Source organism: Apus apus, chromosome Z (genome assembly GCF_020740795.1).
Source record: "Apus apus isolate bApuApu2 chromosome Z, bApuApu2.pri.cur, whole genome shotgun sequence".
Lineage (NCBI taxonomy): Eukaryota > Metazoa > Chordata > Aves > Apodiformes > Apodidae > Apus > Apus apus.
In genome coordinates this window covers 58,951,374-58,968,222 of record NC_067312.1, presented here as the reverse complement: position 1 = coordinate 58,968,222, position 16,849 = coordinate 58,951,374, and the positions used below count along the sequence as shown (strand labels likewise).

Here is a 16,849-nt window from a genome sequence, read left to right as displayed (position 1 = left end):
GCGGGACCCGGGGGGCAGCGACCGACCCGCGGGAGCGCAGCGCCGCTCGGCCTGCCGCCCCTCTCGGCCCCGTCCCCGCGGTTTGTGCCTGCGGGCTCCCCGCGGGGCCGGGCCGCCCTCGGGTCACGTGGGGCCGGCGCCGCAGCAGCCGGTGGGCGGAGGAGCGGGGGGCGGCGTTGCCATGGGAACGGGCCCGGGGCCCGGGGCGGGGGGGGCGGCCCGGGGCGGCGTGCGCGGTGCGCGGGGAGGGCCCGTCCCGAGGGGCCGGCCCCGAGGGGCAGGCAGGGCTGGCGTTGCCCTCTGGACGCGGGGTTGCGTTGCGCCGGGACAAGGTCACCCTAAAGCTGGGAGGAGCAGCTGCCTAGGCCCGAGCGCCCGGCAAGGGGGCGGGATCTCTGCTGTTCAGGGCCCAATGGGTGTAAAGTTGAGGGTCCAGTTTTGTATCGTTGTCTATCTCTGCAGAGATAGATTGCTGGATTAAGTTGTTCTCTCACTCTCTCTGTCTTCTCTCATTTTTGGTGCTTAAACTAATCTCTCCGGTGAACTGATTCACTAGGAAAGAAGTAACCTCCTTTGTGGGTAGGCCCTTCTGTCAGATGAAACTGCACATTCAGTCGATTTTTGCCAGATATGATCCATGCAGGTGAGAATGCATGGAGGTGTAGAAGGGAGGAAAGCAGGATTGCCCTTTCAACAGCGACTTGCTCTTGGGTTGTGCTAGTGTCAATGCTGTGCTGTGCTGTGCCTTGAGTTTCAGACACGTGAACCCAGTTAGCAGCGTTCCTGTTCCGTGGGATGGTGACCCACTGGGAAGCTGAATGTTAGTAACATACTGTTTGTTTTGCTGTGTAGCACCGTGATGCGGGTGTGCTGGCTCGTGGGGAAGGAGAGATGCAGTCAGCGAGTGAAACTGCCACACTTGGAAGCTGTGGTCATTGGGCGTGGCCCAGAGACTGGGATAACGGATAGGAAGTGTTCACGGCAGCAAGGTAAGCTGGAGCTCAAAGGCCGCTTTCTACAGATAGTAGCAACCAGACTTGTGAAAAGTGTGAGATACTTCTGTTTGGCTAAGTTACAGTGAAGATAATGAAACAATGTTTGGGCCCAGTTCATAAGCGTGCTCTGAGGAAGGTCTAGATGGGAAATCACAGTTTTTCCTGTAAGTCTAAGCAGGCTTTCCATAGGCTTGTTCTGCAGTCACTAGCTTATGGTTTTCTTTCTCTTTGCATGATCCGTAGTGCTGCATGACTCTTGAAGTCAGCAGGCTCTATAAACACTTATGGAGATCTCTTGAGTCCTAAAATTTCAGAGGAGACACCTAGTAACAGGAAGTTGACCTTCCTAAAGTAAGGCCTTGAACCTTAATTTGAGTCCCCAGGCCTACAGTTAAATTTCATTGCCTGCACCTTTTCTTTGTGTGTGGCACTTCATTTCCCCAGTCTTCCACCAACAGTTTCTTAGCATGACTTGTCATTTTAGAGATCTGCTGGGAGAATATATAAAAATATCTGTGATCTATAAAATACTTGCCTTCACATCTTCCTTATCTTTCTTGCCTCTGGACACAGTCCTACTCAATGCCTTTTGTTGACACAGAAGGCTGGTGAGAACAGCAAGAATGTGAGGAGAGTGAGGCAGAGGCATTCTTTGCATACTTTCACAGAGATCAACTTCAGGAGGTAGCAAACCGTAAAATACAGGATTCTGCAAGAGGTGGTTCAGCAGAGTTCTGGCCTTTTTATTTAAACTTTATTGTGATACCTCTTTCCTTTTTTTCCAGTTCAGTTAAAAGCAGACTGTAACAAGGGGTATGTCACAGTTAAGCAGGTATGTTTTTAAATGGGTATACAATATTTGTGACACTTAGTGGAATAATTGTGGTACTTAAACTCCATAAATGATGCAAGTGATGATTATGATCAGAGGATCTGAAGGGCCTGAAGCTGTTTTATGGCCAAGCAAGTGGTCATTGGAAGAGTTCTGTCTTTTTTTTGTGTGTGTACCTCAATGGAAAGACTCCTCTGCTAGCCTCAGACAGCAAGACTCACAGCATCTTGCAACATTGCTGTGAATCCTTAACTTGTTCTTCCAGGTGCTGTGTTTTGAAGATTTTGGAGTTTTTTCCCTAAACTTGCTGGTCTGCCTCCTGAGCCTTAAGCTTCTGTAGCTGAGGCAGGCCTCCATTTGAGTTCTTGTATTAAATGGTTCTTGTATTAATGGACTAGGCAGTTGTGGCAGGTTTTTGTTTTGATGGCTGATAGGCCCAAAGGTGTGGTCAACCCTGGGAAGGGATGGGGTGTGACACAGCACTGAAGGCATTCTCGTGTCACTCACGGGGTGGGTGTTGGCTTCCTCTCATGCTTATGAGGACCAGTATCCCTGAGGTAAGATGAAAGGAAAATTCACTGGTTTTGGGTGCTGTGGCACACATGTGCATGCAGCATCAGCATGTGTGGACAGCACATTTATGTGTTCTCCCTGCTGAGGAGAAACATCTTCCATCCAAATACCTCCAGAGCTCAGTAATCACAGGGACCCCACTGCTATCTGGTGAATCCAGCAAGGCTCTCTCTAGATTGCTCTTCACAGAGGTATGCCTTAGCCACAGTTTGAATGCCATGTTACTGGAATCTCAGGGCCAGGAATACTTTCTGGCAGTTGGTGCTAGCATGTTTTCACTGCCTGCTCTAGAGTTGCTTCCCAGATGATTTGTGTGCAGCTCAGGGTTCCAGTGGTCAGTTATCTGATGGCATGTTTGCCTGGGGAATGTGAAGTACACTTGAGTGAAACTGCAGAACTGTGAACTGAAGAGAACCCAGCAGGAATCAGGCAGGTGAATACAAGTGATGAGAGGCACAGAACCATCTTGTGAAGTAGGCAGGTAACACACTGACAAAGCTAAAGAAATGTTCTGTGGCAGATTTTATCTGTCATAGGGAAGAGCTGGTTTCCTAAAGCTTGTTTCATGCATAAACATTAATAAAAATAATTTTGATGAAGTTAGAGACCCCTAATTTTGCTAGGGTCACCCTCATCATCAGTCAAAACCCATCTGTCAAGCAGTCACTGTATGTTGCTCACACCACTTTCTGTTACCAGTTATGCCTGAGACAGAGGAAAATGTATTCCATTTCAACTGTCAGCTAAACTTCAGGTAACTTCTCAGTCTTTAAAACACTGTTTTGAGGGGAAAATTGCCTAAGAGTTGTGTAGAGCTGTAAATTGAGGTAAAAATTTGACCTTGCTGTCCTCATTTTCTGCTAGAATAGAACAACAGTTTTTGTGAATAACCTGAATAACAGGTTTTGTGAAAGTATAAGATGGAAAATGAAAATAAAAGCATTTTAGAGCTATTTTGCACAAGCTGAGTGGACAGAGAGCTTTAGTTTGTTTTAAAGGAATAGACATGTGGTGTCACCATATTTGAACACAGGCTTCTGTGGATCGGAGAGAGGTTATCCCATTTGGCTTGGGAAAGAACAGATGGGAGGCAGGAGCTGGTCCCTGTGTAGTGGACTCTTCTAGGGCCAAAAGAGTATTTTTTCCTGTTTTTTTGTTTATTTTTGTTTTGGTTTTGCCTGCACTGGAGGATATGTGTTGCAAGTATTATCAGTGGGCTGAACTCCTTCACTGAAATGAGCCAGAGAAGTGTGCTTGTGTGTGTGGTTGAAGGCAGATGTGTTGATGGGACAGCATTTCCTAGAAACAGAAAACAAAATGTAGTAAAAAGGAGAAGAAAGATAATGAAATTGAAAAGAGGAAACTTTCTGTGCATGATTGGACTGAAATACTTTGTTAAAACTACTGTTACTCTGTAATTGTTACTGTGAATGTAATTGTTACTAGAGCTGTTACTGCTCTAACAGTTGTGTAGCAGGTGGTTAATTTTTTAGAGCAAAGTGCAGCATGGGTATTGCTGTAACTCTGTAGCCAGCTGCTGCAGGACTGGCAGGTCCCTGTGACATCGCAATTCCAGTAAAAATATCTTGCTATTTTTGTTCATTTTTCTCTCTACCAAAGATAGGAGTCAACCCAACTAGTGTTGATCTCGTGGATATTGGCAAGGATGAAGAGGTGAAAATGAAGCCAGGGCAAGTTCTGCATGTTGTGAACAAACTTTACCCCTACACAGTGCATTTTGCTGAAGAGTCAGGGAAAACTGTTACAGATCGGGAAGAGAAAATACAGACCTGCAAGGAGCCACGTGAAGACTTCTCTGAGGATGATGATGTAGAGTTTGTGCCCAGAAAAACAATGAAGATGGAGGTGGTGGATACCCAGGGCAGTTCTGCAAATCCCAAGATAAGCAATATCAGTGTGTCTCCACATGAGGGAACTTCAAGCAAAAAGGCAAGTGTGTTGTTACTGGTGTGACGTGGCCTGGATTTAATAACCCAGGAAGGTTAGAACTGGAGCCCCTTGCTTTCTAAGCTCCGGCTGCAATAGAGGAGCCTGGGTGTGGCTGGGTCCAGTCCTATATGTGTCACAGCTCAGACTGGGCAGCTCAGGGAGATGAGGACTGAACCCCCTTGCTTTCTAGACTTCCTTCAGAGAGGAGCCAGGTGCAGCTGGGCTCAAAATCTTTCTCTCAGACTTGGTCTTTTCCCAGAGAGAGTGAATGTATGACGGTCTGAGTAAAAGCTCGACCGTCCAATACCCCTTGATCAGATTAAGGTGCAGTGACACACAAGGTCTGTTTATAACAAATAACACATTTATTACACTAGTAGGAGTTAATATTGAGCAACCTAAACAAAACCACCTACATATATATATATATAAAGTAAGGAAAAGAGGATGAGGAGGAAAAGGTGAGAGGAAGGGGAGTAGGGAGAAAGAGGGATGAAGAGAGAGAGATAAAGAGGACAGGAAAATCACAGGTCCTGGATCCAGCGACTTTGGTCCAGCCAACGGGGGAGGGTCGGTGTCCATGGTCAGTGTAGATGAAACTCCACAAGCCCATCATTTCAGCCCCCTATTTTATGCGCCTAGAATCTTAATTTCACAACAAGTACGTGTGATTGAGCCATACACTGTGAGCAGCTGGAGTGGACCTCTGCCCCCTCCACCCCTCGATCATTTTCGTTATCTCGATAATTTTCGTTATCTCAATCGTTGTCTCACCTATTCAGGCCATTACTGCAGTTTCCATCCTTCCAGGCAGGCCTTTTGGGATGCATATGAGCAGGGGCTACAACGGGTTTGGATACGTTTCCCAAAGTAGGTCAGGAAGGCTGGTCCCTCACATGGTACTTGTCCTCTTTCTTCTGGGATTGCCTCCTCCATCAGCGCTTTGGTCTCTTTACTTTTGTGGGTGTTACTGGTGGAGAAGCATCTCAGGTGAACACAGATCCCCAGAGTATTCAAAGCCACGTGAGCTGCCATGTGCTGAGGCAAAGGCTTTGCTTCTGCCATCACTCAGGTCCTGAGGAACTTACCTGGGACTCATTCTGACCTCAGCTGAGGGGGGGTTGTGTGTGAAGGAGCTTGCTTGTGTCAAGTGTGGATTTAATTTCTGGTTCCTGCTGCTTCAAGAAGGACCTGTCCACGTAAGCTCAGTACAGCTGGAGTCACACAAAGATGTTCTGCTGGCTTTTGAGATGAAATCTGCTGTGTTAGAAATAGAGCAGTGGCTTTCTCAAAGCTTGCACACAGAGAATCGAACATGACCCTCTGCTTTTTTTTAATTGCTTCTCCCCCACCCATGCCTCTGCTGCTTTGCTCATTCCTTATGGTAGAACCATATTTATGTTAAGGAATGTTACCAGCCAAAGTCATCTGAGAGGGAGTTCCCATCCCTGCTGACATGGACAAAATTAGACTTCTTAGTGCATCTGGAACTATAGCAGTGCAGTTGCTGGAGGAGAAGGCAAAGAAAGGAAACCCCTCAGGACAAAATTTCAGTCCTAGGTTGTTCTGTACCCTCCTTGTGCAATATCAAAAAATAAGTGTGTCTAAGAGTAGGGCCACACACCACAATCACTTGTTTGTTCTGTGCAGAGCAGCACGTGACAGGGCAATTAATGGAGATCCTTGTACTTCCTTTGACCCTTGTGATCTGTGAAGCAGAGTCGTTCAGTAAAATCATCTGTCATCAATTGTAATCAAGGACTGTGACATAACATGCAAATTGTTAAATTAAAACAGATTTAGAGCTCCCTGTTGTTGAGTTTCCAACATTTGAAAGACTTTGAATCTTAATACTATCTTGTTAAAAGTTTTCAGAAGTAGCTTTGTGGGCTCAGTTGGAGCAACTGTGTTTGCATTCATAGATAAGAAATAATTCAGCTGTTATTTTACTGTTGTATGCTAAATAAAGTATTTAATTGATTGCTTCAAAACATATGATTGGATTCTTAATTATCTTGTACATTCTTTTCTCTTCTGTGCCTTAGGAACATTTAGGACACTGGAGTCAGGGTCTAAAGACCTCCATGCAAGATCCAAAAATGCAGGTGAGAGCTGTATATTTGTACTGTACAGTAGTTCTTGTCTAACAAAGTTAAATTAACCTTCTTTCTTCCTTCTGCAGTTTCCTTTAATGATCTGATTGTAGTAGCATTAATTCGGAAGTCTCTACTATATTGCTTTTGCAAAATGTCACTATATTAATTATCTTCAAACTCTCTACACTGTCAGATTTGGCCAACAGATTTCTAAAAGGTTTTTGGGAGAGGAGGTGAGCTGCTTTGTTTCCTCAGGGAAACCGCCTAAAATGGGGGTGTGGTTTGAAGCAGTGGAGGTTCCTGTTTCACACAGTCAGCATTGCCTGGTTTCCAACCTTAGTGCAGTTTCCGGAGCCTGAGCAGGCTCTTTAGCTGCAACACCTCAGTGCCAGCTGACAGGATGTGATCTCTGGCTCCTCCCCTTTCCGGTTTCTTTGTGCCAAGAGGAATTAACCCGTGGTTTCTTTTAACCTTCTGTGAATGCCTCAGATGCACTACTCTTTCTCTGCTTCTCTGTGGCTGCCTAATGGTTTTCCTTGGTTTTGTTGTCTGCTGCCTGCATTTGGGGAGGTCAGACTCAAGACACAAAAATCTGACAAACACTTTTTGTGGCTGCAGTGTCCTTATTGTATTCTGAGAGAGTCCTGAAAGAATCTTCCCTATCCATGTGAACAGTTTACTTTCATTTTATTTTCAAGTTATGGCAAATACATAGACAACTTCTCAAAAACAGTTTTCTTAGCTTAACTCCAAAACAGGGAGAATGCTCTCCATCAATATTCCACTGGCTGGCAGAGTAAGGCATGAAGCTGGAGTCTTACCTAGCTTTGGCTGGCTGACTGCTGCATGGCCATCTTGAAATTAGAGAGCTGTTTTTCCCTTTGTACTTCTCAGTTCAAGTATGTGTTCAAGAGGATGGATATCAGAGTCACCTGTGATACTGGCTTCTAGAAATTGCAGAATAGTTTCAGTTGGAAAAGATTTTTGGCAGTCACCCAATCTGACCACTTGCACTCATCACTTGGTGTGATTGCTGCAGCCTTTGTCCATTTGAGTTGAGATGATCTCTAAGGGCAAAGATCCCACAGCCTCACTGGACACCTTCAGATGATAATCATCCTCAGGCTGAAAATAATTTGCTTGATAACTGATCAGATTTCTTATTTTTTTTTTTTTTTTTTTTAATTCAAGCCTAAAGTGTTGAGCTGCATAGAATTGTAAGAGAACTGAATGCCCATTCTTCTGGAAATGCCAGCAGTTCCAAATGAGTCTTCCTATGGAAAATGATAAAGCCATTTAAAAGCTTGCTTACTTTTTAAACGTGAAGATTAATCTTCATCCCTTACGTGGAATTTCATATAGCACTTTCCAAGACAGTGCTTTCTTGACACAAAAGATAAGCTGGTTTTAAAAATGTTATTTGAGTGTTAGAATACAAGTAACTGTGACTTACTGTTTTCTCTATTAGCTGTGGTTCTGAATTAAATACAGACACCATAGAACTCCTGTCTTTGCTTTTTTATTAAATATTAAATAAATATTTAATCTTCTGAAAACACCTGATCCATTCCCACTACATATGAAGACACTAATGTGTATATAAAAAAAAAAAAAGACATCAGTCTTGCTGCAGAAAGAATCAGTCCTATGATTTGTGTGCTGGTGAAATTGTAATCTTCCATCCTGTAGAGCAAGACCAATCAGCTCTGTTTATAAACATGTGGGAATAATTAACAAAGATGACAAAAGCATTATCCATCTCTCACTAAACGATGCTCTGCTAAGAGATCAGAGAGACAGCACACAGTTCCTGCTTCAGAACCTGGCAGATTTTTATGGCCAGGGGCAGCTTTTCCTCCGTGTTCTTCGTGTATGTTGCTGCCATTTCTCTTGATCAGCTGCATTGAATCGTTGCAGAAGGCAAAATAAAATGAAAACTGGGGAGGAAGGGTATGATAAGAAACTGTTCCCCTTTTGGTGAGTAATGATACAAAGTGGCACATTTAGTAACATTTATATGTGCTCTGTGTTGAACACTGTGCTGCCATTTTTGTTTCAGTGACTGCAAAGCTTGAACATGAGTCTGACAGAAAGTGGAGTTTTCTAGACCTCACTGGTACCTGATTCCAGGTGATTTTCAAGATAGCTCATATCCACCTGTAGCAAGGGTTAACTTACTACTATGGAAGAATTGAAAGCTTTTTCCTGAAAGTGTATGAAGAGGCATCCTGGAACATCTCTCCATTGCTTCCTGGTGCATGTTGCAGAAGAGGGTGCATATCCTGGACCAACTTAGCTCCAGCAAAAATTGTCCTTGAAGTGGAATGTTCTGCTCCTTGATACTTCTCCCCATCTAGTAATCTTTCCTGGCTTTTTTCCTAGTAGTCCCAGTTGCACTGGGAACACATATGTTAGCTTAGGGACTTCTGCAACCACGATGAGATGTTGAGATGGGTTACACCCCAAAAGCCACTAAATATAGTGCCTATAGGAATAAGATGTGTAACTTCCAGTCAGTTAATAATTAGTTATTTGTTTTACAAGGTTTACAAAGATGAAAAGACTGTAGTAATCAAGGATAAATATCCCAAAGCACGTTACCACTGGCTTATCTTACCATGGGATCCCATTTCAAGCCTGAAGTCAGTCACCAGGGAGCATCTTGAACTCCTGGAACATATGCATGCAGTTGGGCAAAAAATGATCAAACAGTGCCCGGACAGAGAGAGTCTGGAGTTCAGACTGGGTTACCATGCTATTCCCAGTATGAGGTAAGACCTAGACAAGTCTTCAGGTGGAGTCCTTGTTCCTCTGGTTATACAGATTTGGGGCTAAATCTGTAATGTGATCTGGCATTGCTAAAGAACAACTAATTCTCCTAAACACTACAATCCGTTTGGCATCCGAGTCCTTTAGGTGCAGCTGTGCACAACCATGCTGATGGGCTACACAGGTGTCTTGGGTCCAGTGGGATCTGCCTGTTGGATTCCCCTAGCAGACATCTGTAGCTGTGGATACAGGGAGTCTGGGGTGGATATTCCTGATCTAGGATCAGAGGGTGACTCTTAGGCCTATCAAGTCCTTCTTGATTCTGAGCAAGGATTTGAGTCTTGTGTGTAAGCAAGTCCAGATCTTAACTGGCAATGCCTGACAGTATTGCAGTTGGTGTTCCCAAATTGTTTTCCTGTTCTTCAGTAAAGCTTTGTGTCACTGACCAAATCCCATCCAGGTATTTTACAAAGTTTAAACCTTCAGTTTACTTAAAACCACTGCCTCTGCCTTTTTGGAAATGAGCTGGACTGTAGACTGTAGTTAGGAACCAATGGAAGATGCAGACTAGTGACTCTGACTGTTTACATGAAACACTTGGCATGAGACTGTGCTTCCAGAATACACTGGGTTTCTTCTGACACAGGACTATGGGTAAGATTGACCCATAAGGCTGGCACTCCAACTTCTGAATCAGATTTGCAACCGATACTACTGCAAAAGAACTTCAAGCATTAACCTTCTTTTATCTGCATATTTTGTTTCAGTCAGCTACATTTGCATGTAATCAGCCAGGATTTTGATTCTCCGGCCCTGAAAACCAAGAAGCACTGGAACTCATTTACTACAGACTACTTCTTAAACTCTCAAGGTATTTATTTCATAACATATAATCCTACTTGTGGGTACTGCCTTTAGGCTTTTGTTTTCCAAACAAATGTGTAAGCCACAAATTCTGTTGTAATAAGTTAAAGGTTTTATGTAATTTCAGGAATTGTGGAATAGCACTAAGTAAAAGTCAACTGAATGTTATGACTGGGTTAAATTAGAATGCAGGGATGATATGCTGTGTATGCTGTGCATGCAAAGCAGTGTGCAGAGTTCTGGCAGTGTCATCTGTATGATGATGATACATGGTCCCAATACTTCTGGTCTCTTTATTTTCAGATGTGATAGAGATGGTAAGAAGCAAGGGAAAAGTGATGGTGAAAGATCACATCTCTGAACTTCTGAAACAGCCTCTCAGATGCCATTGTTGCAAACAACAGCTATCCACTATTCCACAGTTAAAGGAACATCTCAGGAAACATTGGACAAAATGATTTTGCAAAATACCATCTTACAATCTGTCCTCAGACTTCAGGCTAAAACAAAGAACTCACAATGTTAATGAATGTTTATCTTTTTTCTTAAAGGGAGTGACAAATGCAATATGGGAAAAAGTGGCCTGGAAACAGCAGCATACTAACCTTGTAATGGCTTAGAGAAAAAACCCCTCCAAAACCATAAAGCAGCTTCTGAAATTGAAGGTGTGTTTGTAGTTTTTTTGTAGCTACAGCATCCCCACCCTGCTGTGCCACAGCTTGGCTTGAAGATGTCAGTGCTGCTGAACTTCTCCTTAGCTGTGGACCAGGCACTGCCCCTTGGCAGGGTAACTCATGGCTCAGCCTATAAGAGGGACTCTTTAAGATAGCCTCTCCCATGTACAAGGATGGATTTAATAACGTATATATAAAAATCCATGTATAATGTGCAATGACCAGTTTTATTGCTCCTCAGAGTAATGAACTATCAAGGTTTGCAGTTGCTTGCCTGCATGTTATCAGGTGGTAGAGAAATTGTGTGGTTTAATGCTGCCCTGTTTCTCCACATGGAGATTTTGCTGAGCCTCTGTCATCTGATCGTCATCAAGATGTGCACTCCCAGATAAGGCAGCAGTAATAAAAACCTGTTTCTGGGTCCAGAACTGGTTTGTAGGATTCAATTTCACTATAAGCTTGGCTTCAACTTGTTAAGTAAGAGGCCTTCTGGGTGAAATGACTTTCAAGTAAAAGGGCACACAGAGCTTTTGCTATGCAGAGAAGATGCTGTTTGTAATTCTTGGTAACAAACTCTGAGGAGAGTGTGTCCTCTTCCATGCCTCCATGCAGCAGCATGTTACCACACACGCTCTGATGGGGCAGCTGCTGCAGGAAAAGAGTGAAGACATTCCTGTAATGGAACATGGGACAATAAGGGTGATGGGTTGGCTGTGGCCTGTCTCATCCTACTTTGTGGGTTTTGAGGGAGGTTAATCTTTTTTATATCCCAAAAGTGCATGAGTGCCATCTCAGCAGCAGTGCCTTGTAAGAAGAGTGAACCACAACAAATGCTTTATTGAGCTCACTACTTAGATATTAAAAGGGGGCAATGTGAAGTTACTGCTCACAATGACTACTCCTGTAACCAGTGAATGGATCAAACTAAGATTTAGTAACTCGTAAAAGAAAAGAAGAAAGGAAGGAAAGATAGATGAGAAGATAGGACAGGTATCACCACCCTTAGTTCCAGGGAGGTCTTTTGCAAAGTGTTCTCTGGCCCTGCCAGCCTGAAGCCTCAGGTCCTGGTGTGTGGGCGATGGGTCGACAGGCTCGTGGCGCTTTCACCGCTCTTAGAATGTCCTGTCCCCCAGAGACCACCCTTGGGGCTGCAACATATAGTTGAGCTTCTGCACTTCCAGAGAGTTCTGGAATGGGGCTGGGGTGTGGATTCTTCCAAGGTGAGCCCTGATGGTCAGAACATATGCCGAGCGTCTGCTGGAAATCAACCAGGGGAGGCAAGCCAGAGAGGAGCAGGGGAAGCCTGCCATCCTGCCTGCACTGTTCATGCTTGCCTACCACAGGACTCAGTGCTGAGTTGTTTGAGACACAAGGGATGTTCCACAAACCCTTGCAGGTCACCAGTCTCTGACATGGCCTAATTTCTAATACTGGTCACACTTTAGTTTTTGCTGACATTAGTATTATGCCTTAATTTAGATGGCAAAACTAAAAAAAGATAAACCATCACAAAAGCCAGTCTAGGGACTCACTCTTGACACAGTCAAACTACAGCTTCACTTGGCCCCAGGGCTGATGTAGTGCTAATGCTTAGCAATAGGAACAATTTTGGACCAAGAACAGTTGCAAATGTTGGAGAACTGTGGCCTCCCTCACATGGCAAACACAGGCCAGAAAGGAAAGCCACACTGCTTCACAGGTAAATGCACTGCTTACACCCCACAGCCCATGGGTGGGTGTCATGTTTTTTAGTACCTCTCACACATTAAAGTGAAGAAAAAACACCTGCAATCTGTCTATATACAAATGGTGTGCAGCTGTCTAAATCACTGACATGCAGAGCACTCTTGAGAGCATATGCAGAGCACACTTTCTAAGGAGCAAGCCTATGTATGATGTCATAAGTCAGTGCCTTTAGTAAATCCACTGCCACCAGGGCTCCAGGCACACGCTGCTGGTCCTGACCCCAGGTGGAGCAGTGGCAGGGCAATGCCACCAAGAAGCATGCCCTGCTGTATGAAGTCACAGCTGTGACTTCCAGCAGCAGCAGACACAAGCTGTTTGAAGTCCATAAGGGACAGCCATAGGACCAAGGATAGCCTCAACAATATAAAGAAAATGAAAGCAGTAGTCATAGACATTGGCACAGGTACCCTCAAATGTGGCTTTGCAGGGGAGATGCAGCCTTCCTACATTGTTTCACATACAGCTGGTAAGCCCATGCAGGACACTGGAAGCCATCAAGAAACCTTTGTTGGACGAGAGCTTCAGAATACCAGCACAGACTTAACACTTACCAACCCAGTAAGACGTGGCATAGTGGTGGACTGGAACTGTGTCCAAGATACTTTGGAATATATCTTCCAGACAGAGATGAAGATTCAGACAGATGACCATGCTGTTCTGGTGTCAGTGCCTCCCCTGCGTTCCATCACTGACAAGGAGAAATATGCTGAGGTGATCTTTGAAAGATTCCATGTGCCTGCCATCCACCTTGCTTATCAGCCCCATTTATCCATGTATTCTTATGGAAAAACCTCAGCTCTTGTGGTAGAAAGTGGCCATGGTGTTTCACATGTGGTTCCCATTGATGAAGGTTACATTAGTTACAGTGTCATTAGGAGGGCAGATTATGCTGGCTTGGACATCACACGTTGTCTCATGGAGTCACTAAATGAGTCTGGAAACATGTTCACAGAGCACCAGCTAAACATCATACAAGATCTCAAAGAGAAATGTTGTTACACTTCTCTGGACCTTCAACAGGACTTGAGTTTGCCACTTGAGAAACAACAAATGGATTATGAGCTGCCAGATGGACGCCTTCTCACTGTAGGCAAGGAGAGATTTCTTTGTGCTGAAACGCTCTTCAGACCCACCTTATTTGGCTCAGAGCAGCCAGGGCTTTTGGAGCTGGTAGTCAGCAGCCTCAAGAAATGTGATGCCTACCTCAACAAAAAAATGATGGCAAACATCCTGCTGTGTGGGGGCAGCACTATGATGGAAGGCTTTGTTGATCGCTTCCAGATGGAACTGGCTAGGTTGTTCCCCAGTGACGACATCACCACAGCTGTGTCCCCGCAAAGGAAGTCTTCTGTCTGGATTGGTGGATCTATTCTGGCCTCACTCGACTCTTCCCAGGATCTCTGGGTTTACAGGAGTGAATACGAAGAATATGGTCCTTCCTGCATTTTTAATAAGTGCTTCTGAGGAAGACACTGCATGCCACACGAAGACCAATGCTGACAAAGGATACATGTGTCAATTCAAGAGCAGCTCCCACCCTTAGCTGTAGGAAGCTGTATTTGATACTGCTTTTTTGATACTGCATGCCTGAAATAGCTTTTTTATTTTGTATTTAATGAAGCTAAACAGCAGAGAGGTGACAAACCTCTGCTCTCGTAAATTAGGCTTCCACCCGGCCATGTCTTCTCAGAAATACAGTTATTTTAAAAGTCCCACGTTTCTGCATTAGTGGCTTACTTCAGTTCCTATTAGCTGCATCTGCTTGTAAAAGCCTCCACAGAACTCACTAGAACAAATTCAACATGTCTGTAAAGACAGCAGCTAAGGCAGAAAATATTTCAAGATGACATGCATCACTAGGAAAGCAGAAAAGCATCCTAGCAGAAATCCAGTGAAAGCAGACTCCTGGCTGCTGCTGGAAAGAAGCTAAGGTTCAGCAACTGCAGAATAGGGAAGCAGGAAGCCGGACATTCCCAATGGCAGCTCAGGGCACAAAGTGTTGTTTCCAGGTCTATTGCTCCTTAGTCAAAGTTCACTCAGGAGGGAGAGGTTTACCTAGATGGCAAATTTAAAGTTATTTTGCCTTGATGGGAGAACACGGCTAAGATCAGAGAGTCTTCAGCTTTGACCATCACCATGATGGAAAGAACCCCTATGTTAAAGGCACTGCTGTGTTTAAGCACAAGCATGTACCCTCAGTGAGCTGGCAAGAGTTTAACCTTTTCTTGGGTTCTCTGAAGAGGGAACCTCTACACAATAGATAAGGCTGCACAAGAGCTCAGCATTGCATCAGATTTAGGAATGTCAGGAATTAGGAGTGTCAGTGTTGCATTACCATTGCAGAGCCAGAGCAATTCAATTGCAGAGCATGCCCTGGAGACGATCCCAGACTCCCTCAGGACTGTTTTCTCCAGATCTGGAAAGTGGCTGCTGTATTTCATTTTGGACTATGTTCTGCTACTATGTTGAAGACCTAGATGCAGTAAAACATTCCAGCCTTGTGCAGCCTTTCATGTGCTTTGCCATCTCAAGGCTTTACTCTTGGAGAATCTCCTTCCAGTGTAGTCACAGTTCTTGACAACAGGCTTAAGCCATCCCCACACCACCCAGAATAGGCCACATAATTCAGAACAGCTGGAATAAGACCACTCCAATGCTTCATGCAACATGAACAAGGATTTTACCACTCCACTCCAACAACCCCAAGGCATCTCAGTACATACAGAGCAAGCCTCCATGGGCATCCCAGCATGATGGAGTTCTGGCATCACAAGAACAATGATCTGCAGCACTAAGACATGTACTAATGCCATGCAGTAAGAACACAGCCCATTGCTGTGTCAAGACCCCTCCAACAGACAGAAGTGCCTTGTTTGTGAGGGCATTTTTCCAGTGTGTACTAACTGGAATGGCTTCCACTGAACACAGCAGCTGCCAGACAAAACTAACTGAGGGAGTGGTGGGCTGCTACCGCTGACAGGGTTTTCAGCCTCACTTGCAGAGCTTGTTCCCCTCCTCTGCTCCCAGGACTGCTGCTGTTACTTCTCCAGTCAGATCACAGAAGTATTCTGTGGAAAACCTAATTCTCAGATATGAGGTTAGATCAGTTTCCAGCTGAAACAGTTCTGCAAAAGCTTATAGCATGATCAGGGTACAGCTGCTGATCTTTAAACTCAGGGTAGTACATAACCCAGCAGTGTATGACACTTACAACACCCAACCTATGCTGCCCACCTGCTTTTATTCATGTTTTCCTTTACCCAAAATCTCCCTAGTGGGAATAGGCACACACTCAGGACAGTAATGGCTGCTGGTACTGCAGACTTCACTCTGCTGGAACTAAAGCCATTCTGATGAAAATTTGGTGTATCAACATGCAGCTTCAACAAAGAGAACACAAATCATTTATTTAGCAACTATGACTTGCTGTTGGTTCAGACTTACTGGTGAGATCTCTGAAAACAGGCTGAACAGCTTAAAATGTGACCTGTCATCATAGGAGGGATGTGGACGTACCATCCACAGGAGGACGAGATGGCAGAGGAAACAGCTCATTCAGCACTGGTGGGGTTGCTGCATCCAGAAGGGAGGGAAGAGGTGGGAGATGTGGGATTTAGCCAACGATGTTCAGAGAGGCACACTGTGTTATTCCCCAGCCTCACAAACCTCCTCTGCAGTGGGACCTGAGGGGTTGTCCCCAGTAGCATGACACCATACGGGTCACAGTCACAGCTGCATCAGCTGGAGGGACCCTTCACTTGCACCCCTGAGAACAGTGAATCAGAAATGCCAGGACAACAATGGTTTCTGTAAAGATGTAATGAAGTTACACGAAAATTTAGAGTTTGGAGTCCACCAGGATTCCTTGGCTTTTAGTTATTGGAGAAGATGCAGTTTCCACTGTAGATTTTTATTGAGTTTTGGTGGAATAACTAATTCTGGATCTGAAAGGCAAGGAGACAAGTGTTAGAACAGAGGGTAACAGCAATACAGTTTCTTCAGAAGCTGTCAATTACTTTGCTTTTCTTTATATCAAAGGACACTGAGAAGTCTCTGCCACATAGCATTTCCCTGTAGTGACTGATCACCAGCCTGCACAAGAGTGTCCCCAGCAGAAGTGGGGTAGATCAAGTCCCCTCTCCATTAAGTGCTACCATTCAGAATGAGGAGGCAACAATGGCAGAAAGCAGAATTCTGCTCATTCATCAATAGCTGGGACATCACACACAATAGCCAGCTGACTCTGGAAAGTGTGAATAAGAGGCACATGGTTTTCTCTGGAGCCAGGTGTGGCTGGAGTGGCAACAGGCAGGTCACATCTAGGGGCTTTTTAGAGGGTTTCTCCAGGCA

At 44.7% G+C, this 16,849-nt stretch overlaps 2 protein-coding genes across 2 annotated transcripts in view; one reads left to right on the top strand and one right to left on the bottom strand.

Moving 5' to 3' along the window:
* Nucleotides 1-292: 292 nt before the first annotated feature.
* APTX (aprataxin) lies at nucleotides 293-10,743 on the top strand. The gene is made up of 8 exons (XM_051643214.1): nucleotides 293-643; nucleotides 853-989; nucleotides 1,781-1,827; nucleotides 4,021-4,350; nucleotides 6,396-6,455; nucleotides 8,991-9,217; nucleotides 9,983-10,086; nucleotides 10,383-10,743. Exons 1-8 carry the CDS (start codon nucleotides 597-599, stop codon nucleotides 10,535-10,537), a joined length of 1,107 nt encoding a protein of 368 aa, XP_051499174.1. The 5' UTR covers nucleotides 293-596; the 3' UTR covers nucleotides 10,538-10,743.
* A 5,137-nt stretch (nucleotides 10,744-15,880) lies between these two features.
* Nucleotides 15,881-16,849, bottom strand: part of ELP1 (elongator acetyltransferase complex subunit 1) — a 33,609-nt gene continuing 32,640 nt past the window's right edge. The window contains exon 36 of the mRNA XM_051641847.1: nucleotides 15,881-16,443. Within this exon, the coding sequence (XP_051497807.1) occupies nucleotides 16,376-16,443 (68 nt within the window). The 3' untranslated portion in view covers nucleotides 15,881-16,375. The remainder of the gene's footprint in view (nucleotides 16,444-16,849) is intronic.